The 20,196-nt window shown below is 47.5% G+C and overlaps 1 protein-coding gene across 1 annotated transcript; it reads right to left on the reverse strand.

Moving 5' to 3' along the window:
* Nucleotides 1–913: 913 nt before the first annotated feature.
* Nucleotides 914–20,067, reverse strand: Dhx38 (DEAH-box helicase 38). Its single transcript, XM_027933108.3, has 27 exons — nt 19,855–20,067; nt 17,415–17,756; nt 16,868–17,058; nt 16,087–16,191; nt 15,155–15,302; nt 14,919–15,037; nt 14,681–14,757; nt 14,084–14,239; nt 13,389–13,550; nt 13,077–13,184; nt 12,618–12,730; nt 10,745–10,882; nt 10,188–10,374; nt 9,882–10,067; nt 9,366–9,506; nt 8,885–8,995; nt 8,674–8,790; nt 8,402–8,509; nt 7,863–7,975; nt 6,978–7,186; nt 6,716–6,870; nt 6,147–6,302; nt 5,920–6,054; nt 5,639–5,764; nt 5,041–5,136; nt 2,689–2,810; nt 914–1,411 (listed from the first exon to the last, which is right to left on the reverse strand). Exons 2-27 carry the CDS (start codon nt 17,735–17,737, stop codon nt 1,327–1,329), a joined length of 3,687 nt encoding a protein of 1,228 aa, XP_027788909.2. The 5' UTR covers nt 17,738–17,756; nt 19,855–20,067; the 3' UTR covers nt 914–1,326.
* Between the last annotated feature and the right edge of the window lie 129 nt (nt 20,068–20,196).

A 20,196-nucleotide genomic window follows, 5' to 3' on the forward strand; every position in this document is an offset into this window, starting at 1 on the left:
CAGACACACTTCTCCCAGCCCTTCAATCTAGGGCCGAGATCAGAAGCCTTCCCAGACAAGCAGCAGTAAGCCTCTCTTCACCACAGAGCCCTGAAAAGTCATTACCAATAAAGGCAACTGGAGATATGGAGAACAAAGTAGGGGTGGTACCTATGCTGGCTGGCAAAGCTGGGCTTCCAAACTCGTACACAAAATTGACTTATATTTTAACTTGAGGAAATTCAAATCTTGAAAGGAGTGGGAGATTGGAACCTACAGCACAGTAGCCAGGCACCAAGGGGCTCGCCCTGAGCACTGGCCCGCAGAGGTGCTTCTGAGCCTCAACCACATCAGCAACTCAGCCCCAGCACTCCTGCCAACCAAAGATCTAGCAGAAGCCCAAGGCCAAGGAATCACAAAGACCGAGGTTGGTGCAAAGGGCCAAATACTGAAAAACCCACCTCGACAGATTTAAGAGTCTGTTCAACAAAAGACTAGCAATTCCATCATAAGCATCAACTTTTACATGAAAATCAATAAGTGACATTTTATACTACTTTGATAGAAACCTCTACCATTCTGAGCAATAGCACAGGCCTCTTTAAAGCAGCCAGCCTATCCATGGCTGGGCAGCAGCAGGTTCCTGCTTACCTCCCTCCAGTCCTGGCCACCAAGGCCAGCCTCACCATTGCCCACCAGCCTTAGGAACATCCAGGCATCCTCTGAGTTTGGCTTTGAGGACCCAGGCCATTCCTAGGTCTCTAAGCTGTGTCCAGCCTGCCAACCCCTCCTCTAAGTTGCCCTGCCTGCAGAGTGAACGTAATGGTGGAGGTAGGGTTCTAGGAAGAGCCAGGCAAGCAGAGTCAGTAAGGCTTTCCCTTTCCTATTGTAGAATTTAAGGCAGTAAGAGAAAAAGGAAGGAAAAAAAATGCAATCACATTTTACAAATAATAAATGTATTTTCAAATCCTGAATGATAACCAAATTACAATTGCCTCTGGGTCTATCTTACTGCTTTACACAAGGATTAAAAAAGACATAGTCACAGCCAAGTCACTCATGTACCAGGCACCCAGGGACAGGTTTTGTGGACAGATGGGTCCAGCCACCTCCCTCTGCTCTGGCAGCCTTCAGCTGCTCTGCAGCCCAGATCCTGCCAGGCTCCTGCACCCAGGAGCTCCTCCTTCCTCTGTGGCAGAACCTGGCCCAGCAGGAACTGCCCCACGGCCTTGATGTACACAGATGAAGTCCACAGATGAGAAGGCTTTGTCCACAGCCTGGGGGCACTCCCACCAGAGGGCTCGGGACCCAACACCTGCTGCCACCGTCTTCTCAGACAGCCTTAGCTCACAGCCCAAAGCGGGCTGGTGTGCGGCGAGGTGTCATAGGCTCCCCCTGCTCTTTCCGACCTGGAGTGTAGATCTTCGTGGACCTGGAGACACAGAAAGAGGGTACAGGAGAGGCATTACTCCTTACCCCAGCAGGGTCCCCAGCAGGACACACAGCCTAAGCCCTTGCTGCTTCTAACTTATGTGTGAAGCAGCTCTGGAGCTAAAGCATCTTATCCCCAGCACACACTTACTCCCTTGCCTCTCCATTTTTGATCAGGAGTATAATAAAATAAAGCAAGCACTTCATTATGATATCCATTTTAAATAACTCCCCAGGCTGAGCTGCGGTGATAGCTCCCATCCACTCCAGCAGACCACCACTAGAGCTGTGTAATAAAGAGTGGACTCGCCTCCATGGCCACTTTCTAGGAGGAATTACCAAGGGACTAGAATGCTTCTGCTGTTCATAGTGGGCCCTGCAGACTACGTCTGATGGTGGAGTAAGATGGGCTGGCCTGGCCAGAAAGACCAACTATGTGATTATAATTGGGACTTTGAGCCTCAGAATCAGGACTGAGTCATGTGATATCAGCCTAATCGCTGAGGAGGGGAAGGAGGCCAGAGACTGAGTTCAGCCACATGGGCAAGGATTCAATCATCCAGGCCAAAGTCATGAAACTCTGAACACAAGCTCAGAAGAGCCTCCCTGGTTGGCAATACCCTGTGTGTACTGTCACTGATGTGCCAGGAAGGTAACTGAGCCCTTGAGGGCAAAAATTGTCACTTTTGGAACCCTCTCACACCTTCTTTATGCATCTCTCACTGTGGCTTGTTCTAATTTATACTCTTTTTGCTATAATAAAACTGTATACCACTTTCCTGCGTTTTGAGTCATTCCAGCAAAGTTCAAGGAGATCCCCAAATTTGTAGCAAGTTTATCAAAAGTAAGGGTGACCTCGAAGCTTGCAGCTGGTGTTTGAAGTAAAGGCAGCCCTGTGGAGGACTGTGCTCCTACCTTGTGAAAACCTGACCGAACACCAGGTGCTGCACAGAGGCACAAACCCAAGACTCTCTTCTCCTCTGGGTGCCTGGTACATGAGTGACTTGGCTATGACTATGTCAATAGAGTCATTAGACCTCCCGTGCTACTCCACACCACCCCAAGCCCTGCATATAACGTGGCAATGACCAAGGACTGCAAATGAATGACCGTGCCTTTAAAGGAGTTAGGAATTCCTCCTGTATCTCCACATGTGACCAACCAGGACGGAAGCAGCTTCTGTCATCAATTCGCCTTTATATAGTCAACTTCTCTTAAATCATGACCAGGGCCTAGTCCCTGGCAGCCTCCCAGCCAGGTCCCAAGGCAGAAGCTCACCTGACACTGCCCAGGGGGCTACGCTTCTCCTGCTCCTGCCGCCGGGCTCGCAGCTGCTCCTCGGCCAGCGCCATTTCCTCTTCCATGGCAGAGGCTTCCTCTTTGGCCCGACGGCGATTCTCCTGGAGAAGGGGTAGAGGCACTGGCTGATCCCACTGAGGACATCAGGTGAGGAGGCCCTGTCTGAACCCAGGTGCTTGTTGCACAAGACCAGCTGTCAGGGTCAGAGGCTGTGGGGCTGCCTGCCCCACACCAGCCACTTCTTCTTCTGTAGCTAAGGCCTATTTTTTCATTGATTCACAATAGACATTAGACAGGTCAGTCCTAAGCCAGTCATGCCTCAGCAATCCAGTCACATCAGTTAAGTACTTAAATTTTTAAAATCAAGTTCACACCTATGCCAGAGAGAATGGGAAAATAAGGAAGTCAACTGGCTGGAAAGGACAGATGGAAGATGTGCTTGGTCAGATATGGAGAGAACTACGCTGATTGGGAAAATAAAAGCCAACAACATTTTGCAACCCTAAATAACGAACATAAATGACGGTCATCAATGGACATCAAATCCTTGAGGAGATGGATAGCAGCTGAGAATTTAGAACAGAGACCAGGCTACTCCTCAACCTTAGCATCACCAAAAGTGGGGCCACCAGATTTCATGTGCCTCCTAAGAGCATCTGAAAGGAATTTCACAGCAACATACACATGCATCCCTGCCTGATACAGCTGAACCAGGACGCTATCTAGCTGTCTGGATTAATGACTAGGTTACAGAAAGTACACAAAATAGAGGCACAAGTTAAACACCACTACAAGGGGGCAACAGGCCAAATACATAACATGGAATAGTCTACGATAAACAACCCAGTTGCTCCAGTAAATAAGTTTCATTTAAAAAAAATTAAAAATCAAAAAGTCAGCCACGTGTGGTGGCGCACACCTCTAGTCCCAATGGCTTAAGAGTCTGAGGCAGGAGGATCACAAGTCCAAGACCAACCTCAGCAACTAAGCAAGAACCTAAGCAACTCAGTGAGACTCCATCTCAAAATAACAAGGGCTCGGGAAGTAGCTCAGCAGTTAAGCGCCCCTGAGTTCAATCCCTAGGACCAAAATAAATAAAATCTAAAAATTTTTTTCAAAGTTAGGGTGGGGCCTTTCTGGAATAGAACAATCAGTTGAAAAGTTTGGATCCTATTTCAAGCAAATCAGTCATGAGAAGTTCTCTGAGATAAATGGTGAAATCTGAATAAATACTAGAAACTTAGACGACATAAAGGACTAATTCTGTTAGAAGTGATAATGACACAGAGGCTATATTTTAAAAGTAAGTCCCTTCCACACTCATACATTGCTGGTGGGACTGAAAATCGGTGCAGCCAATATGGAAAGAAGTATGGAGATTCCTTGGAAAACTGGGAATGGAACCACCATTTGACCCAGCTGTCCCACTCCTTGATCTATACCCAAAGGACTTAAAAACAGCATACTACAGGGACACAGCCACATCAATGTTTACTGCAGCACAATTCACAATAGCTAAACTGTAGAACCAATATAGATGCCCTTCAATAGATGATTGGATAAAGAAACTGTGGTATATAAACACAACGGAATATTACTCAGCATTAAGAGAATAAAATCATGGCATCTGCAGGTAAACTGATGGAGTTGGAGAATATAATGCTAAGGGAAGTAAGCCAATCCCAAAAAAACGAATTCTGAATGTTTTCTCTCATATAAGGATGCTGATTCATGGGAAGGGGGGGCGCAGAGCATGGGAGGAATAGACAAACTCTAGATAGGGCAAAGGGGAAGGAGGGGGAAAGAAGGGGACATGGGGGTAGGAAAGATGGTGGAATGAGATGGTACATGTATGAATACATGAACGGTGTGACTCTATGTTGTATACAACCAGATACATGAAAAATTGTACTCTATATGTGTAATATGAATTGAAATGCATTCTTCTGTCATATATAACAAATTAGAATAAAAAAATAAGTCCTTTCAAGGGCTGGGGTTATGGCTCAGTGGTAGAGGCACTGGGTTCGATCCTAAGCACCACATACAAAATAAATAAGTCAAATAAAGGTATTGTGTCCATTAAAGAAAAAAAAAAATGACTCCTTTCAAGCTAGATACAGTGGTAGTTTTTTCTCCACTTTGCTGAATATTTGGAAATTTCAAAAAATTTAAAAAAAGCTCAGTGACCCAGCCACCTGAATGATGGGGAAATAAGACACATCAGGAAGGCTTGATCCCAGCTTTTATATTTGGAGGAAGAAGGGATCAGATGACAGAGTCTTCAATCATGGGCAAATAGCATCTCCATGGGAAATGTAGGATGCTCACCTGCCGCGACTTGCCTGCCTGCTTCACGCTGTAGAACATGGGGCCCAGCTCCGCCAGCCACTCTCCATCCACAGCAGTCACACACTGCATGTACTCCTGTGGGCAGAGGGGCAGTGAGGCAGAGGTCATGGGTGGGTCAGTCCCTCCCACAGGTTCCACAATTAGGAGTCACTTGAGAAGGGCCCTGTCCCCAGCCCATCTAGGCTGGAAAAGGCAGGGGAGAGCCCCAGATACTGATTGTCATCCCTTCTCCTATCCAAGTTCTCCCTTGCTTGAAAAAACACTCCCAAATATACCAGAGAAAAGGTTCAGCACTGCAGAAAGCCCTTCTAATGACATCAACAGGGGTCATTAATCCCAAACAGCAAGTAGGAAACCATCTTGCTGGCAGGGTTGAGGTCACTGCGTTCTAGAGGTTACTTCTATAAAGCTTCCCCAGGCCCCCCAGGTGAAAACCAGCCTCAAAAGCCCTGCAAAGCAATGTGCGTGGTCCCAAGTCTGCTGGAGCAAAAGCTCATCGTAGAAGGCAGGGGAAGGTCATGAAAGTGTGGCCAGGAAGGTGGGCCCACATTACACAAGCACCTCAGGAAAGACTCACCTTGGTGGTCATGACCAACTCGTGGTACACTATGTAGTCCGGGGTGTAGCCCATTCCAAAGAGGGAGCTGGTGGGGTGCAAATGACACGGCATCCCTGTGCGGATATTCACATACTCCCCGATTCCCTAGGGAAGACACAACAGGCAGGCACATCAGAGACACACTGCCTACTTGGGGAAGCTACTCCATCCCTTAAAATCATCTTGACCCAGGCTTGGCACCTGCCCTCAGGTACCACAGGAGGAGGAGGCCAGAGCTCCACAGGGCTCCCAAGGCTCACCTTGAGCTTGGCTGCCTGGTGGAAATAGGCAGCACAGATACACTTCCTGACGATGTCCCAGTCAGTGCCACATGAGGCCAGGCTCATCCGCTGCTGCACCATGATGTCCTTGAGTTGGGCCCGCACCTCCCGGACCTAGAGGAGAACACAAGCAAACCAGAACGGAGTCCTCCTTCCCCTCTTCTCCCACCCCACAATCCAGAAGTCCTGCTCGTCTGTGGCCCCACCTTCCGCATGGCCTTGGCATGGATGAAATGGTCATTACACCAGATGGTGGAGTAATTATTGTTTTTCCACTGCAGGTAAACATTCAGGTAGGTCAAATGATCACTCTCAGGGACCGCAAACTTCTCCCGGATTTGATCACTCTCCTCCTCTCGGCCCTAGGGAGGGAAAAAGAAGCTTAACCCTAGGCAAGGAGGATCAGGCCCACCAAGCATATCCGAGGATTCTCACACTATCACCTACCCACACATAACTTCAAACACAGCAATATATTGCCTAATGATATAGAATAAAAATAATTTATAATAAAATGTCAAAATGTAAAAGCTCAGAAACAACCATACTAGAAGACAAAGGATGCTCTTGCAAATTTCCAAAGCACCCCGAGGGGACCACTGATCCAACCCAACCTTGTTCCCCCACACCACCTAACAGAAGACAGCAAAATCATGCTTCAAAAACTCTAATTCCCAGCCTTATGTTCCACTTCCAAAATACAGAGAGCTCTTCCCCTCTCAAATACTCCCCAAGCCTTCCTAGAAGGGAGAAGAGCCAGCCACCAACTCCTCACCTTGGGCCTGTAGAAGATGGCTGGGACTGAGAGCATGGACACAATGAGCAGGATCTCAGAGCTGCAGCCCATGTCACAGGACACAATGAGCATCTTGGACAGGGCTGGGTCCAAAGGGAACTCCACCATCAGCCGCCCTGTGGATGTAAGACCACCTAGGAGAGAGAAGCAAATCCAGACATTCAATGGGACAGTGGAGTACAGAGAGAGAAGCCACACACCAGCACCCCTGAGGCCCTGCCGGCTCCCAGGGCCACGACACCTGTGTTGTCCAGGGCCCCAAGGATCCAGAGCTGATACATGGAGTTGAGCATGTTGTCTTCTGGGGGTGGGTCCATGAAGTGGAACTGCAGCAGGTCCTGCACCCCAAGGGACTTGAGCAGCAGCACCACGTTGGCCAAGTTGGTCCTCTGGATCTCAGGCACCGTGGTGGTCAGGAGTTCATTCTTATAGGCACTCTGTGTGTACAGCCTGGCAGGGAGAAGACTCTGGTTTTGCTGCACCTGCACCACATTGGCCCACAAAGCCTCTTACTACACTGGCTGCCCACAGGACTCCATGGTGGAAGATCAACACTATTCTAGCTTTTTCTAAGAGTACCCCATAATAGCCAGGAAATCCTACAGACAGGGAAACACCCATGTCTTCTCCCCACCTCCACTCCTTTAACTCATTCATTTCTACCTACTCAGAAACCCACCATGCCAACTCAACTTTTCTGCCTCTACATACCTGTTTCATTTCTCGAACTAAAGTGCCTGAGACTAGAACTATGGCAAGGTTTTATTTTCTCAGTATCTTTATATACACTGAATCTCTATAATGAATACATTATTTTAAAAAATCACAACAAAGAATAATTGAAAAAGTACAAAACAACAAATGACATCCTTTGCTCAGCTCCATCTTTGATGGGAGAGCCTGCCGTACGGGTCTTCCACTGCGTGGACATTCCTTCTAAGTCTGCCTCACACCTCACCACTCCCTGGAAAGGTTTCTTCTTCCACTCAGCAATACCACCATGTGGCAGCCCACAGGAGCCCTAGTCTTGGGGATCAGCTCTGAGACCAGCATCCCCCCAACTCTGGTGCAGACTCTCAGCAATCCCAGCGCTGCCCCAGATAGCAGGCTAGCACAGGGCTCCTACCTGAAACACTGACCTGGGCCCGTCCTGCCAGCTCGCCCTGACCTCTGGTTGGCGTTGGCCTGGCTGATGGGGTAGATCTGCAAAGCATCCATGCCAATCCTGGGGTTAAAGACCTAGGAGGGGGTAGAAAGAAGCTAATTAAGGATAAAGTTGGCGGGGAAAGAGTGGCTCTAAAATACAGAAAAGCCAAATCCCGGCTGCTGCACATCACAGAGGAAGTGTCTCAGCAATACCATTAGCCATCCTTTTAGAGCCAGAAGCCTTCAGAAATGTTCTCATAAACACCTGAAGGAATTTTCCCCAGACACACCAGCTATATAATCTCTACAAAATTATTTAAATTATCTACCTCTTCAAATAATCACAAAGATTAAATGAATCAAACTCACAACAAAACCAGCATTCACTAAATATTGGCCTTGCACCACTAGTTACTTGGGTGTCACCTTCCAGGAGGACTAGGGCCTGACCTCCCACCCCCTAAGCTCAGTCAGCTTCAGGTGAAGACCCGGGGCCCTACTTCCTACATCTCTCCTTACCTTTAATTTGCAATAACCAGAATCAATAACGAACATGATTCCATCAACAGTCAGAGATGTCTCAGCAATGTTGGTGGCAACAATACACTTCCGGACGCCATCTGGAGCCTAGGGCCGAGCAGGACATACAAGGGTAGAAAGACTACCCAAGGCAGGACCCAGCCCACCTCCCTCCCACCCCTTCTAGTGAAGGAACATCTCCTCCCCTTTGCTCTCTGTTGGAGGAGGAGATACCCAAAGATGGGGACCCAAAAAAATTGTTGTTGTCATACCTTCTGGAAGATTTTGGCCTGAAGGTCAGAGGGCAGCTGGGAGTAGATGGGCAGTACAGCCAAAGCAGGTGCATTTTCCAGTTCTTCCAGGTGCTCCACAATCTGGTCTGAGGTCACCTAAACGCGCCAGGAGGAGTCATAAGACTCTGAAGCCCCAAACTCTCATATGGAGGACACCCCCATTCACCACAGCGGTGACCAAGGCACGCACCTCAATATCTTCTTGGCCAGGCATGAAGATAAGGATGTCCCCAGGGGCCCCTGAGAGGTGCACCTGCAAGGACTGCTTCACTGCAGCCTCCACATAATCCTCCTGCGGGGTCTGCAACAGCAGCCAGGAACAGTCAGAGGGTAGCAAGGACCAGGCCTCCCTCTGGGAGCCCCACAGCCACTCACTGGTCTGGGCTGATAAGTGGACTTTCAGGGCTGCCACACCTGGGGGTCTGATTGCAAGGCCCCTACAAGAAGTCCTGGTGCCTCCCTGGGCCCATGTTTCAGTTTCAAAGAAGCAAGGAAATAAATCCTCCCCCAGAGCACAGTCCTCTAAGCCTAGAGCTACAGGCTGCCCCATTTTGCTCCGTGACACCCCACAAATCTCCTCCAACTCAGTATTCTATCCACTCCAGCTGGCTTCCATGTGCCAAAGAGGCACATGGCATGGAAGGTCAATTCAAAAAACAGACCCTCGGTACCTTGCTGAAGAGGATATCCACAGGGAAGGTTCGACCAGGGATGTGGAAGATGGGAACATTCCCAAAAAAGGAAGCAAATTTCTCTGCATCCATAGTGGCTGATGTAACGATGAGCTTGAGGTCTGAGCGACGAGCCACAACCTGAGAGAAAAAGTCACGCAGCAAATTGAGTTTGGGTCCCTTGGCTCTGCCCTCCAATCCCATCAGCACTACCCATGAATAAAGCAGAAGCCAAAGCTTGCAAACTGGCTTATTAGATTTAACAATCCTAGAGATTTGAGCAACAGGCCACAGCCAAGAAAACCACAAGTCACTCAGCTGAGTGAGAAGAGAGTAAATTACAAGACCAGACTTGAACTTGACAACACAGAGCCTCAGGGAAAACCCTGGCCTGCCAGAGACCCTCTCAGTGTCCCCAGAATAGTCCCAACCCACCTGAAGCACCTCAATCACTGGCTACTGGCAGTGCACTGGTCAAAGCCCCGAGTACAAAGGGACTGGAACCCACGTCCTTACCTCCCGGAGCAGCCCAAAGAGCACATCCGTGTTGAGGGAGCGTTCATGGGCCTCATCCATGATGATGGCACTATAGTGATCCAGGTCAGCTTCCCGGAGGGACTCTCGGAGCAGGATTCCATCAGTCATGTACTTGATCAGGGTGTTTTCTGAAGTGCAATCTTCAAAGCGGATGGCGTAACCCACCTGGAGGTCAAACAGATGGCTCACTCAGAACTGGAGCCACCTGCTCCGTGAACACACCCCATCTTTGAGTCCAGGTCTTAGCAGATCACACCCTCTGGCTCAGGACTCATGTCCACTCACCTCCTCACCAAGGTTTCCCCCCATCTCTTCACTGACTCTTTTGGCCACTGACATGGCAGCCACTCGCCGGGGCTGGGTACACCCAATCATCCCATAGTCTGTGTAACCATCTTCATGCAAGTACTGGGTCAGCTGAGTGGTCTTGCCGCTCCCTGTCTCCCCAACCACAATCACGATGCTGTTGTCCCTGCAAGGAAAAGCAGTTCAAAAGGTTCAACAGCTTCCTCAGTTAAAGGCTAACTCCAAGAAGCCTCTGCCACCTGTCTTCACCATGGCTAGCTAAGCAGAGAGCATGCCTGATCAGAAAAGATGATTTCCTTGGGAAAAGAGCCTCCTACAGAACTACCACCTGAGATACCTGGAACACAGTGAGGTTTAAACAGGTGCACTAAAAAAGAACAATGCCATCATGTTACTTTATGCAGCGTAGTCCTGGGAAAACAAATGAGTTCCCTTCCCACCAGACGATGCACAAAAACAAAAAAGCTCCTGAGCAAACACAGGAGACAGAGGGGCCACTGATTTGACACTGGGATCCTTGGATCTGGTGGCATTACCTGATAATAGTGAGTAGCTCTTGCTGCACAGCAAAGATTGGCAGATACTGCCTCTGCTCCAGGATTGACTTCTTCTTTGCAAACTCACTGCTGGCTTCACTTTTTTTCTTCATGTGGTCTGCAAACTTCTGCTCTGTCCTGGGAACACAGAGCAGCCTAAGCACCATGCACAATGTCCCCCATGGTACCTCCTGCCCTTCTTCTTGCTCAAGGAATACGAATGACTTTAACAAGAAGCAATAAATCTGACACACGAAAGCAGCCAGGTCGTCTGAGATTATTTCTCTTCAGAACTAAGGACTGGAACTGCAGTGAGAATCTATGATACACTCTCAACACGACAGGGTCAAACAGAGCTAACCAAGGATCTAAGGAGGTACAGATTATCAAGTGGGCAAATGCTGTGCCCTAAATAGAAAGTGACCGGGAGAGGAGCTAAAGTCAATCACACTCACTAACTTGTAGAGAACACCTTGGGCAATTTCTGCACAATACTTAAAGGGCCAAAACAGCCACCTATTTTAGCCATCTGGGGTCTTCTAGGAGTTATGGCCACAGCACACAGTGTAGGTCAATCTTCCCCCTTCATGACAGGGCAGCATGGCCCATAAGGACTCATTTTCAAAAATCTGAGAAAAACTCACTTACTACTGACCAGTAGATTCTACCAAAAGCACTCAATGTCTGATATGTGGATACATCCCGAGACTAGAAGCACTGTGGCATATTCCCAAATCAGTACTCCACTCCCTGAGCCCACACCATCTTCCAGTCACTTCTTCCAAGAGATACTTTGTCCCTCAGACCAATTAACTGCTTCCTCTTTCTAATTTCACCCAACAAATGATATCTAAGAGATTAAACTACCCAGAAACTAACAAGAGCTAACCAATAATGCCAACTTCTCATTGAAGATATTTCACACAGGGGTACAGAGAATTATTAATTCAGATGACAGTTCAGAAGGATGTAAAAGCTGGGTGTAGTGGCACACAACTGTAATCCTAGTGGGTAGGGAAGCTGAGGCAGGAGGATTATGAGTCCAAATTCAGCCTCAGCTATAGCGAGGCTCTAAGCAACTCAGTAAGACCTGGTCTCTAAATAAAATACAAAATAGAGCTAGGGATGTGGCTCAGTGGTTGAGTGCCCTTGAGTTCAATCCCCAGTACACACCCCCAACCAAAGATGTAAGAGAATTCAAAGAATGAATCATGAGGGACATTTGTGTCTTTCAGCTACTCAAGGCAGTAACCCCAACAAAGAGTATGCAATATATACTTAATACATCTATAAACAGATAAGTCACTACCTGATAACACTTTCTATTTTGGAATCTCTATTAAAATAGTTGTTTCTCATATGGAATTAAAATTTGACTAAAAAAACAAAACCCATCTTCTCCCCACGAACACCTGAAATACACCAAAGCTCAGGGAGTGCTGACTTGGGAAGATGCCACAGTCCTTCTGAGTCTTGGATGTATCTACATGTCAGACATTGAGTGCTTTACGTAGAAGCTACTGGTCAGTAGCAAGGCCAAATGCATGGGCTCCAAAGACAGACTGTCTGGGACCAACCCTGATGCCACTATTTACTAGCTGAGTGACCTCAACAAATTCCCTAACCTTCCAGGGCCTCATAGTACTCAGACCACTGCCAGGCTAAGAGGAAGCCCCTGTGGTAGTGGTAGTAAGCCTAACACCTACGAAAAGCTAAAGATAATAGAAGAAAGATCAGGATGAAGAGATCACAGAAAACAAGATTCAGAGTAACAGCCTGTCATTTTTCAGTTCATAAGTCATGAAGTCTATCAGTTCTGCCATGACTATCCTTGGTTTTCAGAGCAAGTCTGCCGCTGGCGAAGACTCCCCACCTGTAGTCCACCTTCCCATCTTCTGTCAGAGCTTTATCTGGCTCTTCTTCTTTTTTGACACCCATTATGTCTCCCAGTTTGGTCCCAGCCAGTTCCCAGTGTTTGTGCTGAGCCTGAAGAAGAAAAATAAAGTCCACTCCATCCTGTGATGCAACTGTGGCAGTGGAAACTCAGTCCCAGCTGACATCAGGTTTCATCTAGCAGGTGGCAAATCCCACAAGGCACTGGGGGTACCAGGCAACGCATTCCAAGACTCAAGCCTCCAGATCCCCAAACCCCAGGCCAGAGGCTGCCTTGACTAAGGACAGTGGAGGAAAGCAATGCCCTTCTCCAAGAGCTGAGTCTTGCTCCATGTGCCCCATTTCTACAAGGAAGCACACTTGAATAGTCTAATGAGTGTTTTAAATAGGAAAAGAAAAACATGCACAGACTTCCCAGCCAGGGTGGCGAGAGGCCAACCTTTTTGCGCTCCTTTTGCTCCCTGTGTTTCCGCACTGTTTGGCTGCCTTTCCGAGCAATGATGGCCAGGTCAGAAGTAGCATCCTTAACTGGAATCACGGGCTCTGGCTGCAGGAGGTGGAAGAAAAAGAGAAATCACCCACTAGTCTCTAAGGCCAACCAGAGGGCCTGTGTCCTAACAGTTCTCGGGAGTAATAGGGCAGAGGGGTTACCCTATCATGACACAGGGCTGTTTCCCCACTTTTATTTCTTTCTTCCTTCTATTCCTCTAATCTTTCTGAATGTTCCTGCTTCTGGCCACAGGAGCCTCACCTGCTTGGTGAAGACAATGCGTCCATCCAGAAAGGGAGGCACCAGGTTGTGAACCATCAGGTGTACTTTGGCTGCGTTGTCCTCTTCAAAGTCCTCGTCCACCTCCAACCGATGGACCACCCCACTGGTCAGCATGCGGTTAGTCTCCCAGCGCTCATTATCCTGTGAGGACACAGTAGGAGCCCCACTCAGACTGCAACCAGAAGCCATCCTAAAAAGTCTCCAAGCAAGTTCCCATATCCTGCCTCAACAGATGGGCGGGCCATGGTGGCCACAGAGGCATCACAGATCTCTCTACCCTGCAGTTCATTAAAAGAGTCATTGACCTTAAATCACCAGCAATACTTTGTTCCAAGAAGCAACACTTTTGATCTAAGTCAGAACCTCTAGCCAGACATACGAACAGTGACCATCCACAGCCCCACTCTGAGACACAAAGAACACAGACCACAGAGGCAGGTGCCACAGTACCAGTTCTCACCCACAGCACTGCAGATGACAGAAGTATGAACTAGCTATTCCTAAGTGACCCAAGTTTCCCTATCCACCCTTTCTCTCTGGCCAGAGGCATATCTGATCCTGTCCTCTCAGCAACAGAAGACTAGCTAGGCTTTCTTCACCTGGTAAGACCTGCTACTTCTCCCACATCCAGACTCCAGCTCTGAATCTGCACCAACCACTGCCAGTGGCCTCACCTCATTGATCTGCCTGCGCTGGGCAGAAATTCGCTTCTGCTTCTGTTTATGCAGATGCTGCTCCCGCCGCCTCACATAGTCCTCGGAGGAGTAGGCCAGGGGGTTGTGGAACTCATCATACCCCTCATCCATCATGTACCAGTCCCGGTCAGCTTGCTGCAGGAAGACAAAGCAACAAGAACAAGGGGAAGATCAAGTTTATGCATGAGACACAGGTAGAGGAGAACAGATATTTAGTAGGAAGTTAAGTGGGCACTGGAACAACCCTTCTGAGAGGTGCAGGAAAGTCTACCTAGTGGAGGACAACACAGGGCTGACTTGACTTGGCCACCCATCACGACGGCACTTCTTAGATTCACCACATGGTGGCACCACCACATAACGAGTTATGTATGACCTGCTGCATTAGGAGAGGCCTTGCTGCAGCCTGGGTTTTTCCAAGGAGAGTCCACTGCACAGCACCAACTATCCTCCTCAAAGCCCAGTAGTGCTGGAGACTCCCTCAGGGCCCTTGGGCTCTGATACCCACTTTCACCCATGCCCCTACAGTCAGTCATAGCCCACTCTGAATCCCTCAAAGATGTCTGTGGCCTTTACCCTCTGGTCATCCTCCCACTGCTGCCGCTCCTCTTCTGTGTCAAATGAAATCCCTTCTTCACCATCCTCACGTCTTCCTGAAAATCAGCAGATGGTAGGTCAGTTCACACCAACCTGGCTTATCCCAGAGGCCCCCAAAAGACCTGCAAAGCCACAAACCTCCAAGAACAAAAGCCTCTTCTCAGCCTCCCCAAGATAAGCCAAAGTGCTCTTCTGCCTCCTGTCCCCCAGGCCTTACCTCGGCCCCTGGACAGACGAGGGGTGGAACCCAGGTGTCGTCTGTCATCAGCCCACTCGTTGTATTTGTAGGAGGGAGTTGGCAGAGGTGTGTCATCTGAGTACTTGCTCCTCACAGACCTGGGACAGCAAGACCAGCAGGCACAGAGTTGAGCTGTGTCCTCAGCCACCAGCTCTCCCTGCCCAGGTCCCTTTACTGCCTCGCCAAGACCCAGAGCAGCTCTACCCAGGCATCACCTGTCTCGATCTCGAGTGGACGGTCGATGGCTCCGCTCAGAATCCCGATATGAAGGTGTCGGGGAGGGTGACTCCCACTGAGAGCGCCTTGAGGAGCCATAGCTACTGTCCTCCTCCTCCCAGGTAGATCTTGAAGGAGTGGCTGCGTCTGGGGCCACAAGAGACACATCACCAGAAGCATCCAATTTCACCAGAGATGCAGCTCCAAAACAACTAACCAAAAGTTAACTCTCCCAATTTATTTATTTTACTGTTTATAAACCTTTGCATCTACTTGCAATGGATAAGATGGTTCTGAGAGTTTTTTAAAGATATCTGAATTTTCTTTTCTTTTTTTTTTTTTTTTTTTTGGTACCAGGGATTGAACCCAGGAGCACTTAACCACTGAGCAGCAGCATCCTCAGCCCTTTCTATTTCTTTTAAATTAGAGACAGGGTCTTAACAAGTTGATTAAGGCCTTGCTAAGTTCCTGAGACTAGCTTTAATCTTGCAATCCTCCTGCCTCAGTCTCCTGAGCCACTGGGATTACAAGGACATGACACCATTCCTGACAAGATATCTGAATTTAGTGGTCCAGTTTTCATTCTGTTTATAACAATTTTTTAAGGAATATTTAATTTCTCTCAGCAAACATATCCATCTTAAATGCAAATAATTCTTTTTTATAAATCCTTCATAAGCCCCTATTTCTCTATCCTTTCCTGACATTTGGAAAACTGGCCATCCAGCCTATCACCTAAAGGAAACATATGCAACCTAACAGAGAAGGGCACGGATGCACCCACTTGGCTCAGGGCCCAGTATTCCCAGAGGCTCAGTATTCCCACTGTCTCACTGCCTCAGCAACCCCCTAGAAAGAAAGTCAGTCAGCCTTGTAGTCACCTGAACCATCACAAACCATCACAACTACCACAGAAAAGAGCTAAGTCTACCTTTAGGTCGATGCCGTGGGCTCTCCGGTTCATTTCTTCTGCTGCTGCGCTCTAAGCCTCCATCTCGCTCCGATCTGCTGCTGTGCCTACTTCTATCCCGCTCATCTATGAAGAGTCACACACAGAGCTCAGCACCACACAGAGTGCAGCTGTGTCCTGTCCTCACACATACCCAGCTGCACCCTAGAGAAAGGACAGGCTGCCTCACTCACTCACAGGTGCAACCTGTACTGCTCTAATGCGGTCCATGGGTTCCTGAACTCACACATTCCCATTCTTTCAAAGGGAAAAATATAGTTACTGGCTAGAAAATTTCAAACTCAAAATAAGAGTTATTTTCCTGCAAGATTTCAAAAAAAAAAATAGTTTCAAGTCTATAGTGAATAGTTTTATAAAGTTAAACAGCTTGTAAGCCATAAAATACTGGGCAGGACCAGCACTGGCTTTTATGTCAAGCTTCATTCCATATCACTGTCCTTTCTGTATCTCCGACACTCTTGTATACTCTGGTTTCTTATATGAATTATCCATTGTTTCCTTTATCATGAGTTTTCATAATAAAACAAGGACCACATGCTCAAGCAAACCAGGTGTTACAACTGACAGCTGTTCTTAAACTGCCTGCTATCCCCAATCCCAGCAGGGTAAAACCCACAGGCTGACATCATGTACACAGGGATATCCAGTTAATGGGCACAATTCAAGTTTGTGCAACAGGAAAAAGCCTGGCATGTGTCTATTCACATGCTAACAGGCACAGGAACCGTGCTGCATAGTTTACCTCTGTCCCTTTTGCGGTCATGGTCTCCTCGATCCCGTGATTTCTCTTTCTTCCGATCCTTTTCTTCTTTGGATGAGGCATAGACACCATGTTCCCGCCTCTCCCGCTCTCTTTGCCGACTACGTTCCCAAAACTCTTCACTCACACCCCCAGGATGGGATGGAGTCTCTACATGAGCAGACCGATAGTGTCTGAAACAGGGAGTGCAGCTGGTAAAGAGCCCTCCACAGGAGAAGACCCTACCCCAAACCTCTGGCTATGCCAAACAAGTGACCTGTCCTTTTCTACTCCTTGATGCTGCAGGCTTATATACGGCATCAACCCAAGGCACTTCTAACCTCTATCATCTCCCCCTTAGCTGCCTTTGAATTCTTACCACAAATGTAAAGAAAATGCTAATTCTACATAGCATCAGTATTACAAAACCACAAAAAAAAAAATTACAAGCTCTGAATGTCCAATAGGAAAACTGGAAACTAATCATGGGCTATTGTTTTCTGGCCTCCACTTTTATCCCCTTTGGGCCAACCTACCCAAAGGTCTTTACCTGTCTTTCCGGCTACTTCGGCCAGCCTGCTCATCACCGTCCTCTTCAGCATCCTTCTGGTCATCCTTGCTCTCCTCCCAGTCCTTGTAAGAAGAGATTCTGGACTTCTTCTTGTCCTCCCCATCATCTTTCTCTTCTCGCTCCCTCCGTTTCAGGGAAGCCAACAAGTCCAGTCCCAGCAATGAAGGGCGGGGAGCAGGGGCTTTGAAGACATGCTGCTCACTGGCTGCACTTTTGGTCTTGCAAATAAGACCACCAACCTGAGAGTCCAGATCAGTGCCTTCTAACCGATGGATTGAGGCATCCTCATTGGTGTCCTCCATCGCAGGCTCTGGGATTTCTCTGGGAGGGAGGAGAATCATTTGGTATAGAACATAAGAAATAAAGCTCAGCTACGCTATAGCCCAGAATAACTATAGTTACAGGTATACTTAGGTGGTTAAGCCTACCTACCCACTACCAAGACCAGAACTTCTTTTGCTACCTCTTGTCAAGACCTTTCCATCAAATCAATGACATTCTCAAAAGACCCTCCTATTCTCACCCCCACACCAAAGATACAGATATACATACACACTCACCAAATATTACAATATTACAAAATAATAATTATAATTAACCCAAAAATTTCTGCCAGATTCTAATCAACATGCACAGCTCTACAGAGGAGTATTACAAACATAATGTGGATACAAAAACATCAATATCCAAAAGGATATCATGCAGGCAAGAAAAGACCTCACTAAGGGTTGCTTACTGGAACATGATACCATCTATAAACTGAGTGCAGGGGAAACTAGATTTGAAGTCAGAAACTCAATTAGAAACCAGACTTTTGGCATTTTCTACTTCTATGATGGTAAGCAACTTCATCTTTGGATTAGCCATAATTTCTATATCTGTAAAATGGAAATAATTTTGGCTTTATCTAATCCACAGAATTATTACAAGAATCAAAAAAAGTATTCTGTAGCCAGATTTATAGACATAATGGTTACACTATTTCATATTTTATTTGCTATACTCCTATATATTAATTGGGTTCCTTACCACTTTTTTACATGAGTTCTTCTACCTCTCCCTCCCTTTCAATTAAAGGTACAGCAGAGTAAAGACGTGAAGACAGAAGGTTACCATTCATGTTCTGCCCACTTTAGTGACTTTTTCTGGACCAGTAGTATTTTGTAAAAACACAATTACCTTACAGAAGTCAAAATCAGTTTAATAACAATCCATGTTTACCAAAAATACTTATGGGAAACACTGAATTAGGCAGATTCCCTGGAGCTTAACTTGTAACATTTTCCTCTTTGTCTCTCACTACACACTATCCACTTATAAATGTACATCTATGCTGGGCACTTGGATAAATGCCCTCATTCAAACAAGTAAGTGAAGCAAAGAACTGTCAAGGGGTAAGATACCTCCAGAATCCAAAATTTTCTGCCAGATTCTAATCAACATGCACAGCTCTACAGAGGAGTATTACAAACATAATGTGGACGCAAGAACAAGAGTTGCATTTTGAAAACGTCATCAGGAACAACAGAAAAGAGAAACCTGCATGCTGGTTTCCTCACAAGCATTTGTATGCATGTAAGGAAATCCAGGCAGGAAGACTGGGGTACACATGCTGTCATCAACAGTTATCTGAACTAGGAATTATGCCCCTAAAGGCCATTCTATGCAAACAAGGGAACCTGGTCTGTTTTGTTGACTGCTATGGCTCAGTGTAGCAATATAAACATGTGATGAATAAATGAATAAGTACATTTAAACTTAAAGGAGAACAGGAAGTCAAACGTTTCTAGAAACAGCATGAAAAGATAGCAGCAACAGAGCACAAGGGAGTCTCAGAGAGAGGACTTAACTGGCTGCTGAGAAGAACAAAGAGTTAAGAGGCCAGACTCTGCAGAAAGATTAATAGCAAAGAGGCGAGAGGGTACCAGAAAGTCAGTGAAGAAACCTGGACTTACTCGATCAATAATTATTCACTGAATGCCTCCTTGAGCCATCCCTGTTCTCAGCAAAAGGGACAGACAAAAATAAAAATCCCTGGCACCCTTGGAGCTTACATTCTAATATAGGAGGTCTTCCACTAAATCTCCGGGTTGAGATACCACTGTGAGGTAGAACAGAAAGACGGAGGAGCCCCGCTCAGGCGCATTGACTGCCTAGGAGTGGGCTAGGGCCAAGTCCTAAGTAAGGGCGCAGGGCGACCCTGGACAGCACCTCTGGATCTCAGCATCTAACCAGAGCAAGGAGAAAGGCCGCAGGAAACAGGATGGGCACAATATAGTCGAGGTTAGTAAAGCAAGTTAGGTGACAAGGAGGAAGGAACTTTCCAAAGTGGGGAAACCTGAACCGGAGGCCGGTATCTGTCTCCTGGAGCCGCTGTGATTGGCGAAGTCCAGGTCAGGAAGGAAGAAGGGACACTCACCTCACCAAGAGCGACTCTTGGGACCCTTCTGTTCCGGATTTGGGGGTTCTGGCGCTGCCACCCCTCGGTCTGAAGGCCTCAAAGAGACAAATTCCACTCCTTGAAAGCCGCCATTATCCTCCCATAATACCTTGCGCGGCCCCCTCTATCATCCAAAGATACCATCGAGAACAGTCCAGGAAACGTCGGCTCCTAGGCCAAGTGTGGGACAGAACGAGAACCAGCTCTCAAAGCTAGAGTGTCTTCTGGGGATCAGCTCTGATCAGAGACATTTCCGAGACATTGCGACCAATCACGCTTAGTTCGAGAGGTGAAAACCCGCCTCTAGTCTGTGTGCGGGAG

This window comes from Marmota flaviventris, chromosome 18, assembly GCF_047511675.1.
Source record: "Marmota flaviventris isolate mMarFla1 chromosome 18, mMarFla1.hap1, whole genome shotgun sequence".
NCBI classification, from domain to species: Eukaryota; Metazoa; Chordata; class Mammalia; order Rodentia; family Sciuridae; genus Marmota; species Marmota flaviventris.